This window comes from Perca fluviatilis, chromosome 18, assembly GCF_010015445.1.
Source record: "Perca fluviatilis chromosome 18, GENO_Pfluv_1.0, whole genome shotgun sequence".
NCBI lineage: Eukaryota > Metazoa > Chordata > Actinopteri > Perciformes > Percidae > Perca > Perca fluviatilis.
Window position 1 is genome coordinate 23,100,036 of NC_053129.1, and position 12,206 is coordinate 23,112,241.

Genomic DNA, 12,206 nt, shown 5'->3' on the forward strand with positions numbered 1-12,206 from the left:
CAGACAAAAGTGGAGTCATTCAATTAAAATTAGTAGATATCAGTGTTTTCCCAGTCCCTCCAGGATTTCGCGGCCTTTTTTTGAGATTGTTGCGGCACAAGATGCCAGATTTTGCGGGAGCGTTTGTAAAAAATTGCGATAAAAGTTGCAATGTCTTTTGTATGTTTGTTGCAATGAAGTTGCGAGAGACAAATTACAAAAAATTACTAAAATTACTTTAAAAATAATAAGGAAACTTTCGGGGAGAATAAAACTATCCTGGGCTGAGTTTTCCTAGTAACCTTACCAAAAAGGCTCAGGATGCTGCAAATGTTGGTATAATATGAAAATGGCCGGTGGATTTAAGACAAAAAAATAATAATTTATTGAATGAATCAAATTTGAACATATGTGTCAGTGGCTTGTTGATCTTTACATTTTTTATTTCCTATCCTAGCCTGGGCCAAACATTCATACGGTTTGATAAAGGACTTATTGGACTTTAACTTATCATTGCACTTACAATAACGAGCGTAGCTGTCATTATTTTATATAGCGCGAAATATTCTCTCCTGATTGAACTATAGCTATATGTTGCTTTGGCTTCACTTAAACCCGGCCAAAGGACTTAGCCTACATGTGGCTCACGCTCTACTGGGGGAACTGGTCTCCCAGTGACATTCATGTCATTTTTAAAGCAAAAACACAGACTGTTGATGTTGAAGACGTCACCTTGGACCTTTTAAAATTGTGATGGACATTTTCACTATTTTCTGACATTTTATAGTCAAAATGATGATTAACATATTAATTGAAAAAGAGCCAGTTTTGATTACATCACCCTCAAGCAATTGCTCAGCAATGTCTGTTCATGGAAAACATGTTCACTCTATTGGCTACTCTATTGGCTATTGATTGACAAGTGTGTGTGCCACACAGTCTGTTTCCATCATGTCTGCCAGCAAGGAAGGCAAATCGATAAATAATTTTCCAGGAAAAAAAATGGGACAAAGCTTTTGTGATGCTCTGCGATGGCATTTGTGTTTTTGTGTCTGTTGCTGGTTGGTGTCATAATTGTGGCCTCTGGCAGGTTAGGATCTGCTTCCACCTTTATTGGAAAAACTGCTGCCTCAATGTTATTTTGTGCTGGTAGTCTGCGGGCTGAAGATGTGGGTTGTGTGAAGCTGTGCTCTCATAATGACCAGCTGCAACTAAGGCTGGGCAGTATTACATAATACGTTTGTATCATGGAAAGGGGTGCTAAAGCTGTATACCACAACATATCATTTTAGATGGAATACAAAAAAATTAGATAGTACTCTGGAGTGAAAGTTACAGTATTCGTATATAATATACAGTATTACTGCATGGCGATTTCTATGTCTTTGCACACCAGAAACGTGTCTGACTTGGCACTGCTGCTGCTAGCCTTGTCTGTACACGTTTCCCATTGATAAAATGAAATGCCATGTTAAACATAAATATATACTGATTTGATTACAGCAAAGAAGACATCGGCAGTATTGACGACAAAATAGGCTACAGAATATATTTTGTTCTGTATTGACAGGTGCAATATTAGAATTTTTGCAATATTTGAATTTTTAAATTACATTTATGTCAAAACCTAGAGACTTTCAAACATCAAAATGTCATTTATTAAACGTATTTGTGTCAAAATGACATATAAACATCTTTTCGTATTGTATTTTGCCTGGAAACTCTTGAAAAATAGGCGTCGGTCCTATTTCTAGCATGCACGCGTCTTTCGAGCCGTGCCTGAGACGTGTGTGTCACGCAGGCAGTGTACAAGCTCTAACCTGTTAAACATGGGGAGCCGAAATAAAAACCGAAACGCTCACGCCACGCAGCCATTGTGCAGGCGGCCTTGGGAGCTCATTATAGTGCACAGCTGACTTTGTGTGTGTGCTCTACTGTTTGCTGCTGTACAACTTCTGGATTTTATTTATGGTAGAATGTTTGCAGCTTGGTACAACATAGCAAATGCAGCCCTCACAACAGTTTTTGATGGAAACTGTGTCTTGACATCAATACAAAGTTATGGCATGCGTCATCAACCTTCCACCAGTGGCTTTTCATCAGTGATTAATTAGTTACTCAGGCGTGAGTGTCTTAGTTGTGGTTTTAATTTCCACAGCTGTATATGCAAAGCACATTGTCAAACATTCATTATACTTGCAGAAATGTTTCCGGTCTGTCTTTGTCTCTTCACCAATCTTTTATTAGCATGCTAATATGTGTTTTAGCTTAAACTTAGTATATCCTCTTTCTTTAACATGCAGTAAGTTAAACTGATGCTGCACTTTATGTGACATGGCAATTAAAATCTGTTCTATGCCAGAATAAATGGTCGATATAATAGTGCATATCTCTTGTGTCATTTACACAGGTTGTACCTAGGACTGCAACTGATATTTTGATCGCTTGGCATAAAGTCTTTCAACACAACCAGAGCGCTCCACACTGACTATTTAGAAACCGACAACTAATACCAACTTCTGTGACCTTTCCCATTTTCAGTTCATCTTTTTCTTCATACAATAGCTTATCCAAAAAGTCTTGAACTTCACCCTCTCCAGCACCTGCCTTCCATCCCCCTTGTGGCGGTTCTCTATTGACTTAAATATAAAAAGTAAGTGCATGCAGCTCGTATGGGATCATTCAGGATTGGCGAACCAATGACTTTGACGTGTTGAAATCTACTATCCGTGGCAGAAATAAGAATGTGCTGGGCATCCGGCCTACCAGTTTTGTTCACCCATTTTTCCATGCACAGCCCTGGCCTCCCTTGGCCAGACATCTGACCTTCACCTTTCTCAGCAACTGTAACACATGCTCAAGCGTAACCCAAAGAGGTAATGTGAGTAAAATGGCACTTGTAGTTTCTCTGCGACAGGATTTTTGTTCGAAGTACAACAGTTTAAAGTCCAAAATAGAACTAAACCTCTAAAGAGTTTGATTTATTTCAAATAATTAATTTCCCTGTCTCATGTTTTGATCATCATTGGACAGAAAAAAAAAAAGAGTTCTGGCTTTCTGCTTTTGTACTTGTGTTTTTTGTGTTAAGCTAATTTTTAAATAAGCATTGGAAACAGTTTTTGGTGTTTAATGGGCTTCAAATTAGAAACTGGCTTAAGTAGAACCTAATAAGTGGCCCACTTGTTTTCCTTGCTTTGGACTTGATGTCAACCCCTAATAAAACATACATCAGTAACAAATAACTGGAATTAGGAAAAAGAACATTTTATGCCCTCTGACCAGTCTAGTTTGATTCCGAAATCTTGACATTTAATTGTCATTCTGTCTGGTTATACATGATTTTGAAACACCCTCTGAATGATGTCTGGTTAACAACTGAAGCTCCCAGTTGGGTAAACAAATGTTATAAACTATTATTTATTAGCCTTTTGCTGGTAGCTGATTGGCTGAAAACATAATTTAGTTTACTGCCCAGATTGGTGCTTTTCTAATGTTTTATACTGTGTTCTTTGAAACTACCCTTCTGGTAGTGAATTTTACCACACAATAGCCTCTAGGCATTTTTCTGTTTGCTAGCAGATGAAATTGACGAGGAGGCACCTTCACGCAATACAAGTCAATGGAGAGCGGCCAGTTCTTTTCCCCTCCGGTGGGGGTGGGACTTAAAATTTTTTTTTTTTTTTTTTTTTTTTTTTTTTTTTTTTTTTTTTTTTTTTTTTTTTTTTTTTTTTTTTTTTTTTTTTTTTTTTTTAGTCACATTTGGCTCACAGTAGACTTGTCACTCCTGTTTTTTTTATTTACAACTCACCCGGCATATTCTGCACATGTTGCACTTATATCTACTTCAATGTGTTTAATAAGATGCTTTCAGGTTTGTAAGATGCATTCATTTTCTTATGTTTCTACCTATGTAAAGATTATGTTTGTCTGATAGGCAGGCATATAATTCCAACCTTTGCAGACAATACTGGAGCCTTAACAATAGCACCTACAGATGTAGCACCCAAGGACTTTTTACTGTCTCTCTCAGACTGAGTTGTTAGCTAGTGCTCTGGAAGTTACAGCCAAATATGAAACCCTACCAATTTTTAACATAAAATCATTTTTTTTGCCAAAAGCCTTATCACTTCCCTTAGATTTCCATCTTTCAGTATGCAAAAAAATATGTCAAGGAATGAGGGTTTGTAAAGCACTTTAAAGTCATAGCAAAACACCCTAAATGAAGTAAAATATGCAATGTAGAAATTGTTAGAACTACACTTGCTGAAAAGGCAGAGTGAGGGTACACTGGATTCAGCCTCCCAGGCAGACATTGCTCTGCATACAGTAAAAATGTTTCTTGCAAGATTGGCAGACTGTTATCTAAACAACGGTCTTTATCTTGAAAATAACCATCAATAACCTGAAACAATTAATTGGTTGAGCTTTTTGTGGCCATGGAAAAATTCCATAGTTCACCTCTAAAACAGGTCATAGTTAAAAAAACCATTTTTCAGACGACACAAGATGTGTACAACCTTCTCAATACTAGCATTTGTTAATCATGAATTTATATCTAGGTAGGTCTGTAGAGGTCACAGTGTACTTATTCAATAGAGCAAAACTGTGGCAAATCCAACTAAACTCTTGATTGTACAGTCCTATGTGACAAAGACTGTGTGTACTAATCTGCCACTGAACAGAGGTCACCCGACCTGCGTACTTTCCTTAACTTTGTTTTGGTCTCTTTCTGCTCAGCTGTAGTTCTGTGAAATGTTGATGGGCACCAAAAGGGCAGGTTTTTAGTGTTAAGCAGTTTTGACGTGTGAGCTTAGGATTTCTGAGGTGTAATATAAACAACGTTTGTTGTATATTTAACTGTGTATAGATTAAGACATCCAGTGTTTCTACCAACATGGTCACACTACTATAGTACTACTGCAAAAGAGGCAAAGACACTGCTTAAAAACAGTCAGAAGAGCCTTTGTAAAAAAAAAAAGAAAGAAGAAAAAAACCTTAATACTGAGATTTCATACATGCTTTTACGGTTTGAAAGAAGATTATACATTGAGACAGTAGTTTCCTATCAAACTATCAAATCTCTGAAAAATATCTTTTTGTACATTTAATGTTCCTTATAGAAGTGTTATTAAAGTTTATTGTGAATGCATTTAAAAAATTGTATACTTGCAAATCCCTGTTTTTTGGTGTTAACCCCCCTGAAAAAAAACTGAAAAAGTGTGCGTGCAAAATTATTCAGCCCCTTTACTTTCAGTGCAGCAAACTCTCTCCAGAAGTTCAGTGAGGATCTCTGAATGATCCAATGTTGACCTAAATGACTAATGATGATAAATAGAATCCAGCTGTGTGTAATCAAGTCTCCGTATAAATGCACCTGCTCTGTGATAGTCTCAGAGGTCCGTGTAAAGCGCAGAGAGCATCATGAAGAACAAGGAACACACCAGGCAGGTCCGAGATACTGTTGTGGAGAAGTTTAAAGCCGGATTTGGATACAAAAAGATTTCCCAAGCTTTAAACATCCCAAGGAGCACTGTGCAAGCGATAATATTGAAATGGAAGGAGTATCAGACCACTACAAATCTACGAAGACCCGGCCGTCCCTCTAAACTTTCAGCTCATACAATGAGAAGACTGATCAGAGATGCAGCCAAGAGGCCCATGATCACTCTGGATGAACTGCAGAGATCTACAGCTGAGGCGGGGAGACTCTGTCCATAGGACAACAATCAGTCGTATACTGCACAAATCTGGCCTTTATGGAAGAGTGGCAAGAAGAAAGCCATTTCTTAAAGATATCCATAAAAATGTCGTTTAAAGTTTGCCAAAAGCCACCTGGGAGACACACCAAACATGTGGAAGAAGGTGCTGTGGTCAGATGAAACCAAAATCGAACTTTTTGGCAACAATGCAAAACGTTATGTTTGGCGTAAAAGCAACACAGCTCATCACCCTGAACACACCATCCCCACTGTCAAACATGGTGGTGGCAGCATCATGGTTTGGGCCTGCTTTTCTTCAGCAGGGACAGGGAAGATGGTTAAAATTGATGGGAAGATGGATGGAGCCAAATACAGGACCATTCTGGAAGAAAACCTGATGGAGTCTGCAAAAGACCTGAGACTGGGACGGAGATTTGTCTTCCAACAAGACAATGATCCAAAACATAAAGCAAAATCTACAATGGAATGGTTCACAAATAAACATATCCAGGTGTTAGAATGGCCAAGTCAAAGTCCAGACCTGAATCCAATCGAGAATCTGTGGAAAGAACTGAAAACTGCTGTTCACAAACGCTCTCCATCCAACCTCACGGAGCTCGAGCTGTTTTGCAAGGAGGAATGGGCAAAAATGTCAGTCTCTCGATGTGCAAAACTGATAGAGACATACCCCAAGCGACTTACAGCTGTAATCGCAGCAAAAGGGTGGTACAAAGTATTAACTTAAGGGGGCTGAATAATTTTGCACGCCCAATGTTTCAGTTTTTTATTTGTTTAAAAGGTTTGAAATATCCAATAAATTTCGTTCCACTTCATGATTGTGTCCCACTTGTTGTTGATTCTTCACAAAAAATTACAGTTTTATATCTTTATGTTTGAGGCCTGAAATGTGGCAAAAGGTCGAAAAGTTCAAGGGGGCCGAATACTTTCGCAAGGCACTGTAGATCCCTCAGGATTCAGGGCTCTACTAGAGGGATGAACACATTTTCTTTTTAAAAGATATTCCCTCATTTGGTGTTTTGATGGTAATAGAGGCAAGTGCCATCTAACCTGTTGGCTCAAAATCTTCTGTAATGTTCTGTTGACGTTTGACTGTGAAAACCATTTCTATCAAAATATTCAGAGACCCCCTTGTGCCTTGTATGGTGGCAGGTGCATTTGTTATCTTTCTCCTCATTTATACAGGTTTTCCTTTTGTCACTTGTCTGTATGTGGTTAATTTAACAATTTAAAGGCACGTTTTCTTCAAACTGCAGTGCTGTGGTTGTAGAGCTGAGATCCTACTTCCTGTTTTTGTCACCAAATCTGGTCTTTGTCGTGCGTTATACAATGTGTGTTTCTGACAAGCCACTCTTTCAGGCAAAACTCTATTGTTTAATTCTAGTGTCTCCAATATTGTACTTCTAAAAGTCAATGCTACGATAATTGGAAACGTACAACGTTGACTGAATTAAACTTCAAATTTTGTGAAATATTATAGCGCAATGGATTAAAGTTCTAAGCGCAAACATTACTGCAAATTAGTTTAATGTGTAATCTCTTATGCAACAAAGATTCATTCATTCATTCATTCATTCATTCATTCATTCATTCATGTATGTACTGGGGGAGTTTAATTACAGCACATGAACACCAAGACTTCATTTCAGCAATTCTTCTGGTTATGCAATTATAGGATTTGGAAATAACCATAGCATTGTGCAGCCTGCCAAAACATGCTTTGTTCTACAAGTATGCTACTAAACAAACCCCGACATAGTATTTGTCTCATAGTGACGCACCATTGTGATAATTCACCCATTTACTGTATGCTGACAAATATGACCATTAAATAAGACCCAGGTAATAATATCATGACTAAATAGCGAGTGCAACATTTGGTTTCTACATGTAGAGTCTGGTGTTGCTAAATACAGAGCAAATGAGTTGCCATGTTTCTTTTTTTGTATTAAGTGTTTTTTTTTTTTTTAACGCAACAGAAAAGTTGAAGCCTGTTTTAGGACTCAGTAGATGTGTGTGATTGTTCTCAGATGTTATTGCACCAACCATGGCATGGTTGATGCCTGTTGGTGGTGACTACTTATGAAATTGTGCAGAAACCATTCAAGTTCCCTTGTAAATGCTATTTTTATACATTTGACTTATAACATTATCTAATGGCTTCTGTTCTTATTTGCTGTTTGGAGCGAAATTATGCTTCTTGTGTCTGTTAGTGTAACTATGAGATTCAGAGATCAACAGAGACAAAGGCCTTTGTGGTATTTACTGTAACTCATTCTAAGGAATAATTATACACACCGTGTGCTGTAACTGTCTCTCCTTTTAACCTTGCTACTTTCTTACTCTTGTCCATGTGTGGTTATGGAATTGCATTATTGCATCCAGTTAATTGTTTAAGTGAATCCTAAAGCTTTGTGTACAGATACAGCAGTCAGAATATGCAGTACAGGGAGATTACCTTTGTTTAAAGTCAGCCACATTGTGATACCAAGATAAAACTTTCATGTGGGAATGAAGGACTCTTATTTTATCCTTCAGATTAACATGGCCATTTATTGCTCTGTAACAAACTCCATGTATCATTTTTAAGCATCTTGTGCAGCTTGTTTAATTTGGAATTTCTCTGATGTTTCCAGTGTTTTTCTTTTCTTTGTTCTTGTACATAGCTTCATAGTTCTAATGGAAATATTGTCCTTCCTTTTCTAAGCACCCTGAGGAATTAGTGCACTAATGCATCTGTCTCTGAAAGGCAGAAATAGCACAACATTGGGAAAATCATGTTGCATCTCTGACTGTATCTAACAGGCCCAGCCCTCTCCTCTCAGGGGGATGAAGACAATTCCCCGTAAAGAACAAATTATTTGGTTACTCAGAAAGCTTAGAGAAAACACACTATGAATACGTGAAAGCCCCACTTAAATGTTGCCTGCATTGTTTCCAAGAAACAGCGAGTGAGGCCAAGTTTGTTGTCTTATGCATGACCATGAGTTATCATGAAGAAATTGTGGAAAGAAGAGCTTCGAGCTTAGACTTAAAGAAGTAGTGGGAAATGCGCTTTTTTGCTTTCATTTCACGAGTTGGATGAGAAGATCGATACCACTGATATCTGTGCAGGAAATGTGTGTAGCAGACTAGCTTAGCACAAAGACTGGAAGCAGGTGTAAACCGCTAGTCCAAAGGTAACAAAATATGCCTTCTAGCCTACTTTAAAGCTCACTAATTAACATATCTTGTTTTTTAACCTTTTTAAAGGTTTTTTTTTTGTTCTTTACAGATAAAACAAACGAAACATTAATTTAGTGAGCTTTAGACGTTTTGTTAGTTAGCTAGCTGTTTCCAGTATTTGTGCTAAGCTAACCATGTGCTGTCTGTAGCTTCAATTTTACTGCACAGACATGAGACTGCTATTGATCGTATTATCTAGACTAGCACTCAGCAAAAAAGCTAATAAGCATTTCCCAAATTGTCAAACTATTCCTTGAAGGTGTCGTCAGAGTGCTGTTATGTCTTAGAGGCTTAAATGTGTGCTTTTCACTGGCACTGGCATGCAAATCACTGAAGGTTTGAATCCAGCATGCCTGCCCAAAGTGACACCCAGCGTTACACAAGTGGGTAGAAATGTGAGCCATCCATGTGTCATGTTAAGAACGGCACAATCAGCCCAAAGGGTCATCATGGTCTTTTCCTTTCTGGTTCCAGTTTGGTATTCAGTCTGCCCTTTGAATGTGGAGTCCTTTGAGATTCGATACTTGGGAAATTTGGCATTAAGACAGAGTAGTGTGTTAACAAGTGGGCTAGGTGTAGTTGCACTCGGATATTGAGTTCACTCAGAGCAGCAGCCAGAAGTCTGACCTGTAGAGTTCAGGTGCGTAAGTACTTCGTCAGCTGTCAACACCACTGGAACATTTCACTAGGTGTGAGACTCGATGTGAATCTTTTGGCAGTGCTTGACTGTGCGTTGTTGCCCCCATGCCACACCACTTTATGGGTAATGCCTTTCCAGTTGCATAATATCGCTCAATAAGAAACTCTGCACAGTGACACATCTCACCCTGGCCCTTTGCCTTTTGCTGTTTAAAATTAAGAGCCAGTGCACAAGTGTGTTTGTGTGTTTTAGGGCTGTAGCTAATGATTATTTTCATGATTGATGAAACTATTAATTGTTTTGTTTGTACAATTCCAGAAAATGGTGAAAAGTCATCACAAAAGCCAAGAGTGACAAATTCAAATTGCTTGTTTTTTTCCCGACCAACTTTAAAGCTCGAAGATATTCGGTTTATTCTCATATATACGACAACAAAAAGCAGCAACACAATCCACACATTTGAGCAGGAACCAACAGGAAAAAAAATTATTAATCGATTATCCAAATATATGCCAATTAATTTTCTGTTGATCGACTAATTGTCGTAGCTCTATTGTGTTTCAGAACAGTAATCCATATCAATATTTGTGTATTTGAGTGTCTGTAGCCATTGTAAGTATACTGAGAACTGCTTCACGTGGGGTGACTTCACATCACATGCTTGTGAAGAACTAAAATTAACTAATAAAAAATCTAAATGTATAAACTTCAGTAATTAACACAGAAAAATGTCCAATTAAGTCATTAATTTGAATAAAGACATTAATTGTACCTCAATGTCATGGGTGGCCTCTATATTTGCGTTACAGTAGAACCTTTGGGGTCTCTGGTTCTCGAGGTGTTGTAAATCAGACCTGCAGTGTTGGATTACTTAACTGTGTCCTTCTGCCACCATTACAGAAAGAGTCCTGTGTCTGCAGCGATGAGCTGCTGCCATGTTGGAACAGAACATCACTGTACAGTGTGTCACTGCATTTCTGGACAGCTGCCAAATGCCGTTTATAGCTTAGCTGGGCTGACCCCAGACAGCTCTAGTAACCCTGAACGCACTCACCGTCTAATCCATAAAAGGCTTTACAATCAAAGCCGAGAATGACTGGATACATGGTGCATTGTGTCCGTTTGTCCAGCAGTTCAGTTAGATATCTGACGTTGCGCAATAAATTAGCAATTGAGGGCATTTATAGGATATCTTTTTTTTTTTCTTTTCTTTTTTTTGTTGTTTTTGTCTGTGTCTTTAATCCTGTTCATTGATGATTTGAATTAGTTAGGGATGTTAAAAACAAAATGAATGAATCTTAACCCATGCTCTTAAAAATCTTACATTGCCTACTGTCCTGAAAGCCACACCACCCAGGGAAACAGTTGTAGCTATCATCCCCTCTTGTCTCATCTGTAATATGTTTGCATTAAGCATCCAAATATGCTTTCTGTGTGTGGGTACATAAGCAATGACTCAGTGTATTTCCTTTTTTTTTTTTTTTTTTTTGTATGATTCCAGATGCCCCCTCCACAGAGCAGCAGGAGCTGTTCACCAAGAAACTCCAGCAGTGCTGCATGCTCTTTGACTTCCTGGACTCGGTGATGGACCTGAAGAGCAAGGAGATCAAGAGGGCCACACTTAACGAGCTTGTGGACTACGTTTCCACCAACAGAGGAGTGCTGGTGGAATCTACATACCCAGAGATCACTAATATGGTGAGGAAACCCGTAAACAGGGCTTTAAGTTCTTTGGGGCTTCTCTAAATTTCTGTGGCCTTTTTAGGATTTAGAAAATGGCAGCAGTTATGTGCTATTACCAGTGTTTATTATTAAACAGGAAAGAGGTCTCCTCTCTGTGTCACTGTGCAAAAATGGTGGCCCATTGTGTGTCTAGACAGGGTGTGTCACGTCAGCAGCACAGGAGAACCATTTTACCATCTTCATGCCAAACCCTTAACATACTGGTTCCACTTGAGACCAATATCCTGGGTGTAATTTGAAGTTGTCTTTCCTGCTCTCTCTCTCTTTCACGCCCACTGCATCACCCACTAAATACAGTACATGCGGATCGGCGTTCAAAAAGTTTTATTTTGATTTAACATTGTCTCCAACATTGCACTGTAAAAACTGTCTGTCTGACACTGTTTTGGTTCTTCTTCTTTTTTTCATTTTTTTTTTCAATTTTCTCTGAAAAGCTTGATTTTGAGAGTAATAGGTGCTGTCTTTCAACACTGTCTTCTTCTAGCAGTAGCTGCTGTTGAAAGCTTATATGATGACACCCACTTAGCCACAGTACAGGGGAAAAATAGTGCTAACCTTAATTACGTGTGCCAGAGGTTTGAGGTTTACTGTAGTAAGCGTCTTCAGCTCACTACCAATCATATTCACTGTGAAATTAATCCACGGATTTATTTAACCTCAGTTAAATAACCTACACTAAGCTAATGTCAGTGTGCACCTCTCCTTTGCTGTCTTATCTCAATGCCTTTTACAAACCCCAAGAAACAGTGCCCTTCTGTGGCGCAGTTTTCAAAAATGAAATGTGTCTTACCACTGCTATATTTATTTTACAACGTTTCGGTCTGCTCAACCCTGTATCAGCAAAAGTTTGTACTTCCCTCCAATACACCTGTCACGCATTCAGGTGTGCAGAGATTTTATTT

The 12,206-nt window shown here is 38.5% G+C and overlaps 1 protein-coding gene across 2 annotated transcripts in view; it reads left to right on the plus strand.

The window, feature by feature from the left end:
* ppp2r5a (protein phosphatase 2, regulatory subunit B', alpha isoform) overlaps positions 1-12,206 on the plus strand; it is a 44,875-nt gene that overhangs the window by 4,124 nt on the left and 28,545 nt on the right. For both annotated transcript variants that reach the window (XM_039781867.1, XM_039781868.1), the window contains exon 2: positions 11,063-11,259. In XM_039781867.1, the coding sequence (XP_039637801.1) occupies positions 11,063-11,259 (197 nt within the window). The remainder of the gene's footprint in view (positions 1-11,062; positions 11,260-12,206) is intronic.